At 40.7% G+C, this 20,181-nt stretch overlaps 1 protein-coding gene across 1 annotated transcript in view; it reads right to left on the bottom strand.

Annotated features, from left to right (window-relative positions):
- The window catches only part of LOC104948511 (protein Jade-2-like), a gene marked incomplete at its 3' end in the record, with an annotated part of 98,377 nt that overhangs the window by 36,917 nt on the left and 41,279 nt on the right, over positions 1-20,181 (bottom strand). The window contains exon 4 of the mRNA XM_010774715.1: positions 9,637-9,794. Coding sequence (XP_010773017.1) covers positions 9,637-9,794 — 158 coding nt within the window. The remainder of the gene's footprint in view (positions 1-9,636; positions 9,795-20,181) is intronic.

Below are 20,181 nucleotides of genomic sequence, written 5' to 3'. Positions count from 1 at the left end.
GGTTATGTCACGATTCTCATGTTATGTCATGTTTATAGTTTTGTAGGTTTGGGTGTTTTTGCTGTTTTCCATGTCACGTTTCCCTTTGGGTTATTGTCTTGTCATTAGTTTCCCTGGTGTGTCTAATTGTCTGATTATGTTCACCTGGGTCCCTGTGTTTTCTCCTCCCTCCTCACCTGTGTCTTGTTGTGTGATTGAGTCTTGTGTGTATTTAAGTTCTGGGTTTTCTGTCTGTCTTGGTCGGTTCGTCCTTGTTCCCTGACTAGTTCTGCGGTGAGTGTTCTGTTTGTCATTGTATATATATCTCATAGCCTTGAAATAAAGGGAGTTTTCAGTTAAATCTGCATTTGGGTCCTGCTTGTTTCACATACCGTGACATTACCACAGAGGAACTACTGTAGCAGAAGAGATGATGCTAACTACTCCTTTAAAGTGAAGAAAGAGTGAAATGGAGTAAATAAGTGTGTTTGAGTCTGAATAAGAGAGAGAGTGTAGCAGAGCAAGAGAAGAAGTGGATGATATTCCCATGTTAGATGTATGAGTGTTTACGAGAAAATACCACAGGGGTAACTCACATGTATCACACACACATACCAACAAAACACGCATAGATAAACTATGAATCCGCAAATGCAGGCCCCTTAACCCACACAATCCAGACTCCCACACATGGCTCTTGGGGTTAACTCACATGACACATGAAATCTATGTGGGGAACAAAGACATGCATATACGCATAAATACACACAAAACCAAACCACATTGAGCCCAGGGAGTAGCCTGCAGTAAACACTACCAGCCACACACGCCAAACATGATGGGTTGTGATCCAAGGAATTGTTTTTATTCACACAGACCCAAAAACACACACATAACTATTTTTCATACAATGCCATTTGAGAAAGGCTGCATTTATCAATCAACTCTGGAGTTCTCTTCTTCAAACTCTACCCCTGTACAAACAACTTTTTGGTCCAGCCTCCAAATTACTTTTTTGTCAATGCAACTAATAACAGCACTCTGGTTAAATAAAGGTTAAATAACTCAATTGAATCTCTGGGTGGGGAATATGGGCACATGCCAACCCATTTGGATTTTGGCAGGCTGCTTTGCCAAATCCAACACACACAATTTAGCAAATCAAACATTTTTGTTGGAGGTGACATTTTTACAATTTCCCAGGTTCCAGTCCCCAAGCTGAAACCAGTCTTTGCCTGCAGGCCTCCAGAGGTGAATGGGTTTAGCTGAATCCTGACTCACTTGCTGGAACCAGAAAACGGCTCAGTTCTGGCCAACACACAGTCACTGCAGTCGTAGAGTCAGCCTGCCAGTTCTGACTTCTCCAAAAAAAATTACTGAGGTCAGCCAGCTAGTCAGTAAGCCAGCCAGCCAGTCAGTCAATAAAGTCAGGCAGCTGGCCCAAATATTTGGACAAAGATGGACCACTCCAGCAGTCATTCTCATTCTTGGATAATGGCCATTAGTTCAATAAGTTCCCTCAGACTGCCAATGTCAGTCAGCAAACAAGGGAGCTTGTCTTTTCTGTGATTAATAAAGCTCCCCGGGACCCAGCCACATACTGTGGTGATGAGAGGGTAGGGAATTTATTTAATATCTTCATTCAACCACTCATTGACCTTCCAGTCATCCATTCATTCATTCAGTCAAGGAAATGGCTGTTCTGCCAGGCAGTCGACAAGCAAGTCACCCAGGCAAGTGGTCACTGCGGTCGGTTGACCTGTCAGGCAATGAGACTGAAATGTGGTAAGTGAGAGACCCACTGAACTAGTCAAGAGCTGAAGAAGCACAAAAAGATTAATGGCAAAGAGTAGACAGCGAGCATACCTCAACAATGTTTTTCATTAAGTCAAGAAACAAATAAATCCAACAGGGAAGCAACAAGTCAGCCAAGTGGCAAAGCAGTTCCATTAATTAAAAGAGACAACTGCAAGAGAAGAGTTGTCAGATTGGCAGCCAATTGGCAGCCATTTATCCAACCAGTCAATATACCGGTCAGCCAGCAAACTGGTCAGATACACTGCCAGTCAATGACTGAATCAACCATGCATGGTTCAGTTGTCTCCATTAACTGTGGGTGAAATATGTACCCAGTGACCCAATGAACTCACACAGACATGAGCATGTATTATTATGTTGATTTATTTGCCACTATGGTTCCCCTCAAGCCTCTACGGGAAGTGTATCAAGCCCCTTACCCAGGAAAGAGATCATAAACAATTTCTCACTATAACATGTTATTAGTATTGTCATGTAGGAAACTACCAGATTCAGGCACAAGAGTCCAATTTGGCCCCCTAGCCCATACTTTAAGAAATAAAGTTATCATATTCACTCGCACATGCAGCCAAAAGAAACTTTCGGTTAAATCACTCTGTGGTCAAAACATACCCGATGAACCTTCCTAGCAATGTAGTGATGGGTTAATGTGGGTACATTTGTTTCTGTAATAGACTGTCCATCAACAGTTCAGTAAGTCATGAGATATGGATTAATCCATCTCTGTTTAGAAAACCTTAGATTTATACCCTGCTGCTAGTCACATCATCAAGAAGTCTAGTTGGTACTTATAAAGTCATCAATTCAGTAAGTATCCCATCACTCAGTCCGCTATTTAGTAAGTAATCATGGAAAGCAGTCTGAAACTCAACCAGATTGTATCTCCCCCCCCCCCCTCACAAATAGCATTACCAAATAGAGATCTTGCTTAAGAATACCCCTGTCTGTAGCTAGTGGGGCAAACTAAACAATTATAACCTTTGTTTGAGATTTTAGACATGTTTCAAATCACTAACTCTTCCAGACAAGTCTGAGTTTACATTAAGTAGGATGTATGGAAGTTCTTTCAGGCAGGCAGTAAATCATTATACTGTATATTATACAGAAAAGTATTTAATTCATCAAATCCATCTGTCCCTTCACATATCTTCGGAGTTGAATGTCTTCCAGATAAAGTAAAACATCCCAGAGCAACAGATTGAACACAAACCAGCCCCTTAGTCCTTTACAACATTCAATAAGAGCTCCAATACAAAAGACAACAAACATCAGCAGTGTGTGTGGAAGTCATTAGTTGTAAGTGCACTCTCTGACCCTGTACATGATGAGGCTGCTCTTAGTCATCTTATCATCTGATAAAGAGCTGTTTTGGAAAGAACGCATTCATCTTACAGGAATTTCCAGATGTTGTTGTGAAAGTACTGATAAATACAAGCCGACAAACGTAGACGAAATGTGAGTACTTCAAATACATGCACATACAAGTGACACACGCACACAGTGACTTATTAATGGACAGGGCTGCAGCTGGGCAAGGCAATTCAAATCCCTCAAGGGTTTTTTAGACATCTAACCATCACTCTTTTACCCGCTGCTTTCCTATAGTGTTTTTACTTTGTCCTTTATGCACTTGCATCAGTGCTCCTGTCACAACCTTCAGTTGGTTGGTTTCAGATAAATTGAGGAGAAATAAATGTCATTATTTATTGAATGTCTTCTTGACTCCTGAATAAAGTTACAGAAGTTAAATATTTATTCAAAGAACAAAGGAAAATGTGCAATACAGAGAAGGAATATACCTTTTTACGTGTCTTTTAAACAGTCTTGCGCATGTTGAAATGCAGTGTAAAGCGGACTTTGAGACTTGAGAGTACACATTATTAAATACAATAAGAACAAAATAAACTATGGCTGAATGTCAAGGTACTTTCTTAGCTTAAATATAGCTACAGCTTTACATCATGTGACATTTAGACTGCCCTCTATCTTCACTATCCATCTATTTGTCCTTCTCTCCATCTATCTTTCTGCCCTCAGGCTCTCTTCAATCCAGTGTGTGTGTTTGAACAGACAGTCACAGAGTCATTAGCAGCCGATTAGCCTTCTGACCCACTGCTACACTGTTTGTGTGTGTGTTTGAGTGTGTGCACGCATGTTCAAACTGATGCTTTTCAATATATATGAAGAGAAACAGCCTGTATACTGAATAAAAACCCATGGCTTTACTTGCTGTAAGATGTTCTACAGGTATTCAAATTATGTTTGCCGGTACTTCCTTTCTGTACCCGCATCTGAAAGGAAACGGTGCCATATGTTCTTCCCCACTCTCTAAAGGCCTATCCCGGTTCAATCAGGTGTACTGGGGAAGGACCAAGATAATTCAGTCTGAATCACCTACAATATTAGACCTAGAAAAAATCTCTACAAATGACCAAATGTTTTTTCAGCAGTACAACATTTGAACTGGCACCTCTGTAATGTTATGATGTGTTCAGGAAGCTGTCAGACTTTCATAAAACATGCAGGCTAATGGTATAAAATTGCCTGTTTGGGAGAGTTTCTATATTTTGCTTGCTTTTCTTGAAAAACGTAACATGTCTGCTGGCGATATCTTCAAAATATCTTGCCAAATTGTTGAGATATAAACCAGACTCTGTGTTTGATTTAATACCGGTTTCTTGACCGATTATTGAGAGAATGACAACCAAGCCAAACCCAAGCCTTTTGCTTAATCAAGAGGAGGAATTAAACAGAAAGCGATCCTTCCGATTCTCAAAGTCTGTTTTTAAAGCTCGGTTGGATGCTACTCAATCGGAAGCTGTTGGTACATGTTCATGTGGATAGTTATGTCAATTGTAATCCCTGTAATGATGCTGTAAGATGTCCTTTTGTTGTTCTGTTTATGTTTTTTTATGTTTCATGTGGAACCTACTTGAGCAGGTCTCCCTTGAAAAAGAGATCAATGATCTCAATGGGATACACCTAGTAAAAAAAAAAAGGCCTTGTTGCCATTTTAAGCGACACTATCTGCTTCCTCTCAGCGTTCATACCTTACATCCCCTGTGGGCAGCTTGTTGACCAAAGTGTTTACATAGCATCCATGCCTGCCTAATCCAAGTTTTGCATATGATTACACCTGACCGAAACCTGACCTACTGATATTCCACCACTGCAAATGTAATGTAATGTAATGTAATGCAAATGGTGCAAATTATTCTCCTGCAATCTCAACTGAAATTAAGCTTAAAATGTCATGAATTCCATGGATTCTTGAAGTTTGTCAACCACATATGGCAATATCTTTGAATATAACAAGACTCTGTGAAACATTTCATGCCTGCCGAGCATTGGAAATTACAATTTCACAAATTAAAATCAGCATAATCAGTCATTTTATGAACCACTTTGGTAAGGCATCTCCCTCCATGTGATGTTCCCTCCCGGCGGCCGCAGCTTTGCACGCCGTTCAGAAGACCAACGTGTTCAGCCAAACGACAAACAGCGGGTTCACATTCACTCACTCGGCCACCAGTGCAAGAGGGAAAAGTGAAGCAATAAATTAAATAACCTATATCTAATTTTTTTTCATTTTATGCAGATCTTCTTATGTGTATGTGTGATTATTTCCCTCTGCGGCTCTGTGTTGTCATTGGGGACCGAGGCTGTCGAGTCTGCCAAAGACCCATTCTCTGTCTGCACATAGCCAGTGTTATGCAACTGCTAATTACTTCCACTCAGCCCGAGAAAACGATGGAGAGAAAGAGGGAGAGAGAAAGGAACAAGAGAGGGAGTGAGTAATTAAATAACAGGGACGGCCAAAGAAGGCAAGAGGAAAGTCAGAAGGGCAGCAAGTGGAGAAAGAGAGAAACATGAGAGGAAAAAGAGACAGAGGAGTATGAGGTAAAGTAGGTAAAAAACAGAAAGAAAGTGGATAAGCAACGGGAGACAGAGAGAGGAGGAGAGTGAGACTCTCTTGCAGTGTTTTGATAAGAAGAGGCAAAAAAAAAACATCAAATCATAATGACCTCTTCACCATCCGCCTATATAGTTTACTGAAAATCATACCGCAGCAGCCAAATTGGTCCAAAGAGAGAGAAAGAGAGAGAGAGAGAAATGTTAAAGAGGAGTGTTGTCAAAACCAGACAGGGCCTGCAGCCCTTTTCCTCTCCAACAATTTTTGGAGATGATGTCATTATTCATAGAAAAATAAAAAGTAGAAAAAAAAGTAAGAGGAAAAGGTGGGAGTTTAAGGAAGGGAGCCAGGGAAAGAAAGAAATGTAGAGCAGAAGACATAGACAAGAGAGGAACAATAAAGGAAACAGGATAGGAGGGTTGAAGGAGTACAGAAATAGCTAAAACTCCTAATTTTACCCGCATTTTTTTGGTTTACAAAATATGTCAGTGTAAGCAACATTTAGAAATGAAATCAGCGTCATTACTTATGTGAAGCTGACCGTTGAGCAAGGAGGCAGAGAGTTCAAATACAACCCGGTGTGGGCATTTATTCCTCTTTGTGGTACATGATACACAGCCTCAATATGACTGTCTCACGTGAACACAGTCACCAGCAACAAGGATCTCACACTCACACATTAACAGGGTAACGGCACCTAAATACACACAGGACTAATCAAACCAACAAGACACAGGTGGGGGGGGAGGAGACAACACAGGGCACCAGGTGAACACAATCACCAGCAACAGACAAGACGGGAGGGGGAACACTTTTCAAACTAAAACAGGAAACAGAGACAGACAAACTCAAACACAGATCGCGACAAACAGATGCACAAATTACATACAACCACACGCTTCCTGTGCAACGTTCCAGGGCGGAACAAATCAATACACTTCGCCAACAACGAAGCTATACAATCCGTAACGGAGGCCGAGATATATGGCCCCAAAGATCACCTCCATTACAACTTTTTATTATAACTAATCGAAACATTGATTTCCAGGGTTTTAGAGGTGCTAGTTAGCCAATGTAGTTACGATTTAACAGATCAAGGTTAGCTCTTTCCACTTTTTCCAGTCTTTGTGCTAAGTTATGCTAAGAGGCTAACAGGGCTGCTTATATTAACACATGTGAGAGCCGTTTCAACATCCTCACAAAAGCTTTGCACCAATGAGAGCCCCTTGTTTTTTTTAAATGGATAGAGTGAGCCCAACCCTGTCCAAGTCCAGCCTTGTGGCACCGCCATGGCCTCTGCACACTGCTCTGATTTTATGCCATCACACTGCACTGAAAGTCTTGCCTCACTTCTTCTGTCCCGCCATACTATGTGTAGTTTTGTACCGGATATCTCAACATCCTGTTATAACACAATGGATCAAAACTACTGTGCAATATTATATCCATGGAGCCCTAGGCCTTGAGAGACAGCAGTTCTGAGCAGAATGCTTTGGACTTGTAACGTAACTTTTATATTTTGTTCCTCTGCAAAACATCCTTACTGTCATGCTCAGCAGCAGCTGTTTTTGTTACCCTTCTCTCCAATGCAATTAATTTGAAATGTGACCTTTTATGGCAGTTTTGTGATATTTTCATTAAATCTTCATCCATGTTAAGCATTGGAATAAGGTTTCCTATGAATAATTCCCAACCACAGGAGATCGTACTGGTAAAACCACGGAAGTCTCAAACATTGCTGGTGATTTTAGCCCAAACATATCAAAAGGAGAGAGTGAGTGGAAGGAGAAGCATGGCTTTCAGATGACACACGACAGGAAAAAGATGAACAAATCGTTGTCAGGGACATTGACAGAGACCATCAGCTCAGTCACACTTAGACTCACCCCTCTTGTCCTCTATCTCGCCATCTATCCATCATCACTCCATTTCAGCATCACTGTAAATCACTTCATCACCCTATCAGTATCACATGTAAGATAATATATTAGCCCCCATTCATCCATCTATCCTTATCTATCTCTGCCATTGCTCTTTCTCTCCCTATCTGCTCATCTATCTCCCTGCCTTCAGGCTCTCTTCAATCTGTTAGCTCCATAATGTTTGTGTGAGTGTGTGTGTGTGTGTCTCACACTATGTGTATCTGCTGAGATATTAACCTATTAGACAATGTAAACAGAAAGGGAGACACATTTATCAGAGATGATACAGAGTTCTTATGTATTTTCATCTATAATATGTATTACTCTTTCCTTCTGCCATCATTAAGACTGGAAGAAAGCCATTCTCTGTTCTGTCTTTGTAAACTGCACTTTATTTGTTTAAAACTGTGAGCTTCTTGTCAAGTCAAAGTTGAATTTCAGGTCCCTTAGTTTCTTCATTACCCAAGCAACATCATTTTGCGGCATAAGATTTGATAAATGTTTTATTACGAAGTGTTATTTCATGTGATGGTTAGTAACTTGTGCATGAAACAATCACCAACCAGACACTTTTGATGAATCTAAAACATCTAATTAGCTCATTTTATTGTATTGTCTTTCACATATTTAATATATGTATAACTTTCTGCAACACAGTGACTCTGATTCTTGGATTGATTTGGAAAAAGGGACAAAAAGCACAAATTGGCTCCAAAAACACGAAGAAGTGGAGGAAAGGCTTTGAACTCCAGTCAAGAGTATGAACTAGAAGAATGTGATTTTAACTCTGACACATTAAAAGAGTATTACTCTTACAGCTGTTCGGCTGTTTCACATGCAACTAAATGTCACTTGCTATGAAATCTTTGTTTAAGAAATAAATGTTTTATTTACTTAGTCTTTTTTGTTGAAAATGAATCTACCTACACATCTGCTTTTCCTAAATCAGGGTTAAAAAATTATAATTACTGGATACAGAACATTTGACCAGATCTCACATGACTTGATGATTTGTCTCCCATAGAGCATACGTGTGTTTGTGTATGTGTGTGGCCTCTCAGTATGACATGTCTGTTTAACAGGCATTACTAGGCAGTCTGAGCATTTTCATTAGTTCCTAGAACGCCAAACAAACCACATGGGTATGTGAAGCAGCTGCAGTACTAGAGAGCTACAACAAGCTGGCCGGGCGAGAGAGAGAGAGAGAGCATGCCCAGACTAATCTACAGTGTGAGGGAATATAAGTGGGTCGAAGTGCATGTCTGCACACATCTGCCCACCAGCTTGCTTGTGTGTGTGTGTGTGTGTGTGTGTGTGTGTGTGTGTGTGTGTGTGTGTGTGTGTGTGTGTGTGTGTGTGTGTGTGTTTCATTCCCTGCAGTTACATCAAAACCTGCTCACTACAGTGTGTGTTTGTGTACAAATAAGAGTCAAAAGCAGAAGATCTCAGTTTGAGTCCCTGTTGACTTTTTTGTGAAGTTGTGTTTATGTACATGCAGTCCATAAACACATATACTGTTTCATGCAAATAAGTGTAATTACAAGCTGTTCCTTATGTAAAGAGTTCCCACAAGTTGTTACAATTCAATGCCAATGTGAAATTTAAAAAAAAATGTTGATACAACAGCTGTATTTCTTGAAAAAAAATACAAAACCATTCCTTGTGGTATCTCAGCACACTCAATTTGTCACATTCTTTAAGATCACTTGAGCAAATTAAATTTGCACGGTTGTATAAACTAGAATCTCAAATTTCATAAGTTCCCACAAGTTCATTGACAATTTGGAAATGTTCCAAAACAACTATTAGTCATGGCAAACAACAAGTTCAAATCTCATAACCCTTCAGGAGGAACTCTGTAACCGTGGGAACCCTGCCAGTGTGTTCACATATTGACATCATGTCTCTGCAGCCAGAGGTTGAGCTAATAGTGAACCACTAATAAAAACAGATCACAACCTTTTTTCCTCGTTTACTTCATGGTTGTTTGTGTGTGTGTCCTACCTGACAACAGGCTCTGGGATGGCCTCCAGGCTGGCAGGGACCTGCACCCCCTTCTCCCACTCCTGTCTCCACGGGTCCGAGAGCACGTAGAAATCACCCGGGCCGAGCTGGGCCGAGTCCGGCACCTTCATGGCCGTGATGAAGTCGGTACGAAATACCTGCATACAGAAAAAAACATAAGAGGAGAGGGGAAGATAGAAAAGTTTGGTTAAATGGTCAAAAACAGTGAAGATGTCCTGTATACAGTAACACGCCTGCTTGGGTTTTCAGAGAATAGCTGCAAAGATTCATTATTTGAACAATTTGTTATCAAATATGTAATTAATCCACAACTATATGAAAATTGATGAATCAGTTTGCCTAATCTTTTAAGAAGTCAACATTTTCTGAATCTTTAAAGGTCCCATGACATGGCCATTTCTACTGATCATAATTCCATTGTTGAGGTCTACTAGAATAGATTTACATTTTTCCATTTTCCAAACTCACATTGCATCTTACAGCATCTCTGTATAGTATGCTATGTATACAGGAAACATATACATCTTTCAGGTCTGCCTATATGATTGCCAAAAAAATAAATAAATAGGGCTCCCCCGAAAGCAAATGGGTAATTCGAACACTGGCTATTCACTCTCTGTCCTAAACGGTTTGTTGGAGCCCACTGTGCTCTGATGTGTCTATATGTGTTACAATGGCATTTGTTAGCAACCAGAAAATGACACCAGCAATGACAAACAGATGAGAATGCTGCGTGGGATCTGGGTGCCGTGTTGGCGGGACATTGCGGGGCTCTCTGCTGCGAGGAGCGGACAGTGTGAGCTGGATTACTGGTGTTGTTTCCTGGCTGCTGCGTGGGGTCTGCGAGACAGCGAGACACAGCGAAACCCAGCCAGAACCCAGCCCGAGCACACACACACACACACACCCGCAGCCTGGCTGTGAGTCTGTGTGTGCACACACACACACACACACACACACCCACCCGCAGCCTCCCCGCGTCCGGCCGTCTCAGACTGAGAAATCCGCAGATTGGTCCAAACGTAACGGCTCCGTGCACATAACGTAACTATACCCAATACGTCACTGTACCCAGGAAGAAAAAGAGAAATCTCCAACGAGGCGTTCTGGGGCAGCATAGACAGGTATTTTCTGTGTTAGAGTTGTACTCGCTACAAGGTGTACTTTGAGGGTTTGTGACTTTGCAGACCGTTTACATGCAGAAAAAGCTACATAACACACAAGGGGACGGGTAATAACCGGAAAAGCATGACATGGGACCTTTAAAATATTAATATTTTCTGGTTTCTTTAATTCACTTCAACAGTAAGCGCAATATATTAGTTGTGGACAAAACAAGATTTTAGACCCCCGATTTGAGACATTTTATAGGCAAAGCAAAAACAATTGTTAAACTGAGAACATATTGACCAATCACCACCAGCCACTTTATAAGGGGTTAATGACAAAAAACAAACTTGATCCTGCATTATTCCATAGTTCATGTTAAACATGAATCCACTATAACCTCAGAATGATGCATTTTTGTATTCTGCCTGAATTGCTGCTTGACACTAAGCGTCGGTGTAACATTGGAGGTGACGAATAAATGGAACAGATGTGGAAAAGCTCTGAGTAGCATTCATCTGGCAAAGCCTTAATCCCCTCATTGTGGGGTGTTGACTAGATCCATATCTAAGGCTTGCTTAGGTAATAAGTCATTGCCTCGGTTCGATTGAGTGGTTTTCATCTGCGGTGTTCCTGACCTTTATGCAAATGTGTCTGTTTTCTTTTGGGGGGTTTGTCTGTCATCGTCTCATGGCTTTAGATGATGCTGAAGGGTTAGGATGTCTCATTTTATTGCAAAAGTGTAACCTCTATCCTCGCATATCTTTCAATATCATCATCATTTTCTTCAGATCTTATATGAAGGGGACTAGGATGTGAGGAAAAGACACAAGTGAGGAGACTCCAGAGACAAATGAGGCCAACAACCTACTGCCAGAGGAAGTGGAGCGATGAAGAGGAAGGAGGAAGTAGCAAGTGGATAAGCTGAAGTGCTGGTCACGGTCACCATTAAACAAATTGTTGATGTTAATCTGGAGACCTATACAGGTTCAAATACTGTATACACTGTATATAATGATAGCAAATTGAGTATGTAGGAGGATTGGATAGAAACAAACAAGATGGGTTTGTGTGTGAGGCAGCGTTTTGATGACCTGAGGGAGTGTGTGTATTCAAGCAGACACAATCATTCTCACACATAATGTGAGCATACACACTTCTATCACACACACACACACACACACACACACACACACACACACACACACACACACACACACACACACACACACACACACACACACACACACACACACACACACACACACACACACACACACACACACACTGTCTGTCTGTCTGTCTGTCTGTCTGCTCTAACTGGGACCTAAAGCAATGATATTATCAGTCATATAGTCAAGGACATCTGCCAAGAACACACACAGCACACACACAAAAACAAGCAACACACAGAGAGGGAAACAAGCAACACACACAATGGTGCCAAATCAACCGTATGACTTCACTTTACATTTTATCATTAAATCTTAAGCCTCCTTATCCCTGCTTTATGCTCTTCTCCGCCATCCGACTCCCTTGCTCCCTCCCTGTCTCTCCATTAACCTCTCCCTCGCTCCCTGACCTAACTTACACAAAGAAGACAAATAGTCAAAGGGATTTCTAAGAAGACAAACACGGTAATAAGAGAGAAATAGAAGAGGGGGCGCGGTGAGGGGGCGGAATTAAAGGAGCTTTTGTGAAGAAAGACCCACCAACCGAATTTTTCTAAACCTAATGTGAGAAATTCAACATTGTTCTCTAGAAATGTTCTTTGCTGAATGACACATTTCTCTATGCATTATTATTAAAGGTTTTAAAGAATATTTGAGTCTGTTAGGGTCAAATGTTTGTTGTACAAAACTAAGAAGAACACTAAATGGTAATGTCATTCGTTGTGCAGATATTTGTTCATTATCAAAAAAAATAAGAAAGATTTTACATTTGACTTGATGGTGGCATGTTATTAATACTGATATAGACCTAAATAAACTGTAAAAAATGTCATGTTTATGCATCCAATAGCGGTTGAGACATTTCACTCAAAACTAGAAAAAGGTCTACCTTGTGTTGGCACTTGTGAAAAAATGAAAAAGATTAACAAAGTCCAGTGTTTCCCCTATCTACAAATAGTGGCGGCGCAGCGCCGCTGCAGAGATATGCGCGGCGCGCCGCTGCTGGGTGGCGCCAGCCAGGTACCAGGTGATTGTTTGTTATGTGGATTTGTAGTATTTGTGTTACTGTATGTTCAATAAAGGTGTATTTTTGCTAAATCTTGAGACATTGCCACTGTATGTACTAGGCAGAGAAGATTTTTGGCATAGGCGACATGGGCGGTCGCCTAGGGCGCCAGATCTGGAGGGCGCTCATCCTAATTTTCGACCTTGATGTAACAAAATTCATAATTAAGTAAATGTAACACCCTTTTCACCCCGGTTGCACTTTTCATTTGCCCTGTACGATGGGCGCTGTAAGTGATGAAAATGGGGGATGTTGGCTTATCAGGCGCCCGCAGCTCACAGCCAAAGTGCGAGCGTGGGAGCGAGAGAGCGAGCGAGGGAGAGAGAGAGAGAGAGGGCGCACCGGTACCGGCGCTGTTGTTATTCGAATCTGGTGCTAGCTGCGCTAACGGATATAAGAAGTAGATGTTTTTACAACCAGGGTGGAGGAGAGCTCTCCTGTCAGACTGAGAGGCTCAGTGAGGTAAAGGACTCTCTCGGTGTTTAGATTATTAGGTTATTGGTTATGTTCACATACTTATTTGATTATTAAAATGTAAACCGATCTTTTTCATATGGGGGTTTTAGAGTTGTACCCCCTAGATCAGGTCTCTAGTAATTGTGTGCTCAAAGTGCACCAGATTGAAGCATTTTACTTTAAAATGTTCAAAAAAATACCCCCGGACCCCCCTAGAGGATGTGATGTCCACCCCCCCAATTCAAACATGCTCATACAATACTGAATACATTTGAAGCCATTTTGACGTCTATTACCTATGTCGCTAAGTTTCTGTTTTTGTAGTGTATGTCTTTTGTAGAGATTTTTCATTTATTCCTTATATATAAAATCTCGCCTTGGGCAACAAATTGGCTAGAACCGGCCCTGTTACTAGGCCTCAAGAGCCTTTCTTGTGCTGGCAGACACATAGAAACAAATTGGCGGGGCGCACTTCGGACACACTAAAAAATTCCATGCGCTCCGCGCTCACATTATGCTGGACCCACGTGGCTTAACACCGCTGCTACGACTCCATCCTAGGGGAAACACTGAAGCCTTACACTTACACTGTAAGGATTATAAACATGTATTGTGTTTATGGGATGACATTCGGAGATGTTTAAACACAATGAGAAAGCGTTAGCATACATGCTAGCATTAGCCATACTAGCCTGTATACATGCTTATTGCACAGCTAGCATTAGCTATATTTACCTTGTTTACACTTAGTGGTCCTATCATTGACGTAAGGTGGGGTTCATGGCTGGTGAGGCACTGACTCTTTCAGAGTCAGATTTACAAATATTATATTTTGACCTTAATCGAAATATTCTGCTATTTTCAAAAGCTTTTTTAGTCTGATGCTTCAATTCATTTTAAACAGACCGTTCAACAAAAGGATACCCAACATCTAAATATTGGATTGNTGAGAGACAAGGACGGACGAGGAGGAAACTGGTGTGTGTGTGTGTGTGTGTGTGTGTGTGTGTGTGTGTGTGTGTGTGTGTGTGTGTGTGTGTGTGTGTGTGAGAGAGCACTATATGAATAGACCATATGTAAAAGCAGCATCCTTGCTTCTGCTGTTGGCTCTCTACTGTCTGCAAGCCAGAACAACATAATAATGCAATAGTGTGTGTGTGTGTGTGTGTGTGTGTGTGTGTGTGTGTGTGTGTGTGTATGAATAAGTGTTGAAAAGTGTGTGTGAGTCAAGGCCCTGATTAATCTTGCCTTCCCCTTCAGCATTACGAGGGGAGAACGGACAGAGGGCGATCCACTCCTCAATCTCTCTCTCTCTCTCTCTCTCTCTCTTTCTCTCCATTCACCTACAGTGTCTTGCTTTATCTTCATACTTGCATATACAAGTGAAAACAAAAGAGAGGATAAAGGGCAACAAAATAAAAGAAGTGAGAAGAAGAAAGGAGGTAAAAGAGGAGAGGCAATAGGAAATTACAAGAATAGAGGAGAAGGGATGAAAGGAGAAAAGGAAGAAAAAGGAGATGAAAGGAGAGGAACGAGGAAGAGAGGAGGAAAAGGGTTAGAATTAGTTTTGAGAGGCAGAGGGAGAAGAAGAGAGATGAAGGAAGAGGCTAGAGAAAATCAGGAAAAGGAAGAGAAAAGGGGAGAGAACAGAAAAAAGGATGGATGAAAAGTCGAAGGAAAAGTAAAAGAGATGAAACGGGAGGAGAGGAAAGAATGAGGAAGAGAATAAGATGGAGGAGGGGATCTCAGTAAATCAGTTTTATGGCCGTGTGTTTGTACAGGATTGACTGGAGCTAATTAATGTGTAGGAAACTATTACAAGCTCCTGCAGTTTTATGTCCTTGTTTCTCTCTCTCTCTCTGCAGCACATCTCCATCCTGCTCTTCCTCTCATCCACCGCCCGCCCTTTTCATCCTCTAACTCTTTTTGGGACCGTTATGCAGTGATGGGTGACAGGCCGACAGATGGAAGAGAAGTGTTATATAACAGGTTAGATAGATCCAGCGCGTTGGTTCTGGTTTCCCCACATCTTCTGAACCACTCCAGGATCCTTAACCTCCTGATCAACGTGTAGTAAATGGCAATGAAGTGGGGGGGCGGTGTACGACACACATTTCCACGCGTGCTTAAAAATGCCGTTTAATTCCGCTTAAAATGTATTATTTATTAAACAATAAACTCTGGTTGATTTTCCAGAAAACAAATGAATCCCAAATCCAAATATAACTATTGTTAATCAGGTAATCCTCAAAAATACAGCTGCAGAATAATGTGCCAAAAATATGTAAATCAATTTGCCAGATAATGAAATTTACTGTAGAATAAAGCGTCAAATAATGTGGTTGAATACTGTAGACCTTCCGCCAACCAACTCAAAATCACACAACTTTAACGTCCATTGTTTGAATCTTTTTTAACTGAAACTGAAGGTAGCGGGGCAGATGAACAATAGCTGTTCTCAAACTAAAATGTGTATTAAGTAAAAGGTCAAATAGAAATGATGAGCATTTCTCTCAGAGGCAAAATGCATCGAGTAAAAAAGGAGAGTGCCTTTAAGAGCGATTAGATTTGAGTAACTTGTTTGTCTTCTATCTACAGAGTCCTTTTAATGTCAGTGATATTTCATGCAAGTCAAAAATAAAGAAATGCATTTGGTTTTGTTCTAGCAGGAGACAAATGAAGACTCATGTTCGGGAGTGACAGTTCAAATGTCTTTTCTGGCTGTTTGTGGAGGACAGAGACTGTTGTGCAATGAGTCTCGAACAGCCTTGGAAACTCTGTCCGCAATTACTCAAAAAGTGCATTTCTTTCTCCATTTATCACATCATTTATTTATTTGCCTGAAAGATTTTTCACATCGATCAACTTTAATAACTCTGTTCTAAGGAACATATGATTTGATTTTGCCATTTCAACTCAGCTTCCCAAATTTGATAAATCATAATTTGCAAATGAAAGTATTGAGTGGATGCTCAACTCCTGTAGCAGGGGGAATAACAGAGAACATTTCCAACAGATAAGAAAGAAAACCCCCTTCAGCATGCAATAAATTCATATTTCATCACAGTCATCCATTGTATTCAGCTGCTTGTGGCCATTTCAGTGTATTGCTCATCTGCTTTATTTACACAATTTATTTTTGTTTTCTGCAGCAACAAGGTGAAAACACATTAGTATCTGCTAGAAATGCTGCTGTGAGGTTGGCTTAATAACTGTTTCTACAATTATCTAAACAGCAGAGACATCGTCTGCATCTGCCGCACATTTCTGGATCGTTCCGTTCGGGGCATCGTAAATGTGACAGGCTGTCAAACTGAAAACATGGCACTCAATTGCATTTCAATAACACAAGTGTAGATTTTTTGTCCCCGTCATCAGTTTTGTTTTGCATCACAAGCCATCCAATCATGCCGTGCAGAGTGATCTATGAGCCCTCGCAGGAACGGAATGGAAGGGATTCAGCTGCTCAGATACTATAAAGCCTAGTTCAATCTTACTGTAAGAGAAGAAAACACACACGGAAACTGTTGCATACACGCACCATACAAGCAGAACATGGTCAAACAAACACAAGTAGTAGTGAATCACAGACACACACACACACACACACACACACATTCCTCTGGCCAGTCAGTCAGTCAGTAGGTCAGTATGCTATGTTGAGTTATGGGCTGTGTGCATGCTGCACTCTCATTAAGTCCAATCTAGATCTGGACTGATGACATGAGACAAAAACCGGCCATTTATAAGAGAGCTAGTGTTTAGGAATTCCTGTCTATAACCTTTACAACTACTATTTGTACTACAACTACTAGGTTAACGAGTATTTATGGCTACTGCTAATACTGTGACAACAACTACTGATATGTGTACTTAAAGTGCTGCCGTTACGTCCGTCAGTTGCCCCATGATTTATCTCAATGCCAGGCTATTTGAATCTTGATTCTTCCAGGAACACACGCTCACTTTCTCCTGCAAACTTTAAGCTTCTGCGAGCTCTGACTCAGCGTGTTTGTTTGCTGTATGAGGAAGTCTGTGTCTCTGTGTTATACATGGGACTGACTGTAATCTCTGACCATCTGCGGACGCTGATAGATTACCACTCGGCTTTAACATGAGCCAAACAGAAACCCTAGAGATGACTGTTGAAACTGTTTGACATTTCAAACTAGGAAACACAGTCATCTGGGCAGATAGAAGAACACATGCAGACACTGATACACGTACATACAGTAGTGACGCAACTGAACACACACACAGGGAAATAAATAAACTAACACATAAACAAAGACACACACAGGTAGATTAACTTTAGTGATCCCAAAATGAGACTATAGAAATGGGACGTATAGAAAGTCAACATTTTCCCCACAAACTAACACATTACAGTGCACACAGTAACACAGGCCATTCAGCGCACAAATAAACCCTGTTTTTAAGTTGCTGCTGAGCCAGTTTCCTTGAAGCACAGAGACAAAGAGCTTTAAGAGCTTTTAAAGGCCCAATGATATAACACACTTCTGTTGGGCTCGCTGGTTATCTTGAAAGAGAAACAAGCAGCATTGTTTTTGTGTGACATTGAAAGGGAAGAGAGCACAGATAGAAAGAGAGGGAGAGAGGTTGCTCTGTCCTTCACTTTTTATCCTGCTGTTATTATTAGACTGCTAAACTGTAGAAAGGCTTCCTCTGCTGTGATAAGGGGTGCAATAGTGGTGCGACAAATATAAGCACCCCACAAGGTGCAAGTGAGCAATAAGGGCAGCATGAGTCCAGCTTAACAAACCGAATGTACTATAAAGAAGTGACTTTTCTCATGTTGCTTACTTAATATTGCTTTATCACAGCATTGGTGCAAATAATGACAATCAGTTAAATCATGCAACTAGGTCTGCACGATAGTGGAAAAACCGGACATTGCAATTTTTTCCCCCCTGCGATATATATTGCGATATGAAAACATACAGGAATTGAAGAAAATACATTTTTTTTTCCCGCAAACCATCCTTTCTTGAACTTTAATGCTATACAATTGGTCTTTTTTTAACTATATTTAACCGGATGAAGGATTCAGTGTTTGTACCTTTGATCACCGGGTCCGTTTGTGATTGGTGGTTTGCTGTGCATGCAGAGCCGGCAGGTCACTTACTCACCCCTGACATGACGTATTTGAGTTAAATTTGCCTACTTAATATCACACGTCCTAAACATATTTTTTTCTTTTTTAAATTGCACGTCCACGCAATGTGAATATCGTGCATGCGCTTATCGGCACGACACGATATATCGTGCAGCCCTACATGCAACATAAATGAAGTGTAAAATGAGCTTGCATACTATCATTTCGTGTTTAATGCCAACAGATCATAAATAATTAAAGATGAGTGTTAAACCAAAGCTAAAGCTGCATAAATATAACTCTAAACTGAATTTGATATTCAGTTTTTATTCTGACATCCTCCATAAATGTTCCAAAGTGGGTGCCATGGCAACCTGGAGGGCTTTAAGGATGGGTCACGGATCACCACATTAAATCACTAAATTTAAACAAATCTTTATATTACATTGTTTAAGTATATTTAAATGGAAGAAGATGACCTTTATAACCCAGCTTAATATGACATGACAGTCATATTAACTGATGACATGACAGTTCACAGTTGGTGGTTGTCACACGTCAGGTAGGTGGTTAGTGGAAAGATTTATGACTGTTAACAGAGCCTAAATAATTTATCTCATCAGCCGACTGAACCTAAACCGACTCAAATAATTAATATTTATGCTTAAAAAGCTTTTGTAAATAAGGGAAACTAACTGTACTGCAACAGATGCCTTAACTGCAGAGAAAAACCCTTAGACAACAAGAAAGTGACTTTGAGAAGTGAATACAAAACAGAATCAATACACAGTTATGTGTTCATGTTTCTAGATTTTAAGAACCTAAACTGTAAGCTAGCTTTTGTACATTGAATACATTCACCTAAATAGAATGATTCATGTCTATTAAAAGGTTTCAATAACCACTATAAGAAAGTCAATTCATCATAGAGTTGAATGACATCTTTTATGCAAACACTACAGAAAGAATTTTGACTTTAAAGGACAAGAGCTTGAAGCAACGACTGAAATGACTGAACTGTGAAAGAATACGTTCACCTTCTGGCATTGTGACATATACTGGCAAAATAATAGTCACTTTGTGATGTCAAAAGAAATCACAAAAGCAGAACCAGCAGCAGTCAGACCTCATACCTGAGCCTTAAATGGGTTAATATTTTACTTAACAGACTGAAGAGGACAATAAAATAGACCTGCTAAAGACACAAAAGAAGAATCTCTAAGGTAAAGAAATAAAGCAACAACAGAGTAATGGAAGCTCAATAAGAAAGAAAGCAGAAAAGACAGAAAAGCAAAGGGAAAAAGGAAGGAAAAGGGGAAGGGAGGAGGTGTAAGGTAAAGAAAGGAATAAGGAGAAGTATTTTTCTTTCTCTGGGCATCATGGCTACCTGGCTCTCCACTGTGCGTCATGGCAGATGTCGACTCACAGAGAGAGGAGGCTAATTTTAGCAGCCACATCACAGCAGAGGGACGGGCTCTAATGATTGGCTGCTTGGAAAGTCCACAGGACTCAAGGAGAACAGGGTGTGTGTGTGTGTGTCTGTGTGTGTGTGTGTGTGTGTGTGTGTGTGTGTGTGTGTGTGTGTGTGTGTCGACGAACGGACACGA

Source organism: Notothenia coriiceps, unplaced genomic scaffold, assembly GCF_000735185.1.
Source record: "Notothenia coriiceps isolate Sejong01 unplaced genomic scaffold, NC01 NC01_scaffold00014467, whole genome shotgun sequence".
NCBI lineage: Eukaryota > Metazoa > Chordata > Actinopteri > Perciformes > Nototheniidae > Notothenia > Notothenia coriiceps.
Note: the sequence above shows the minus strand (reverse complement) of the source record. Positions and strands in the feature narration are given on the sequence as shown.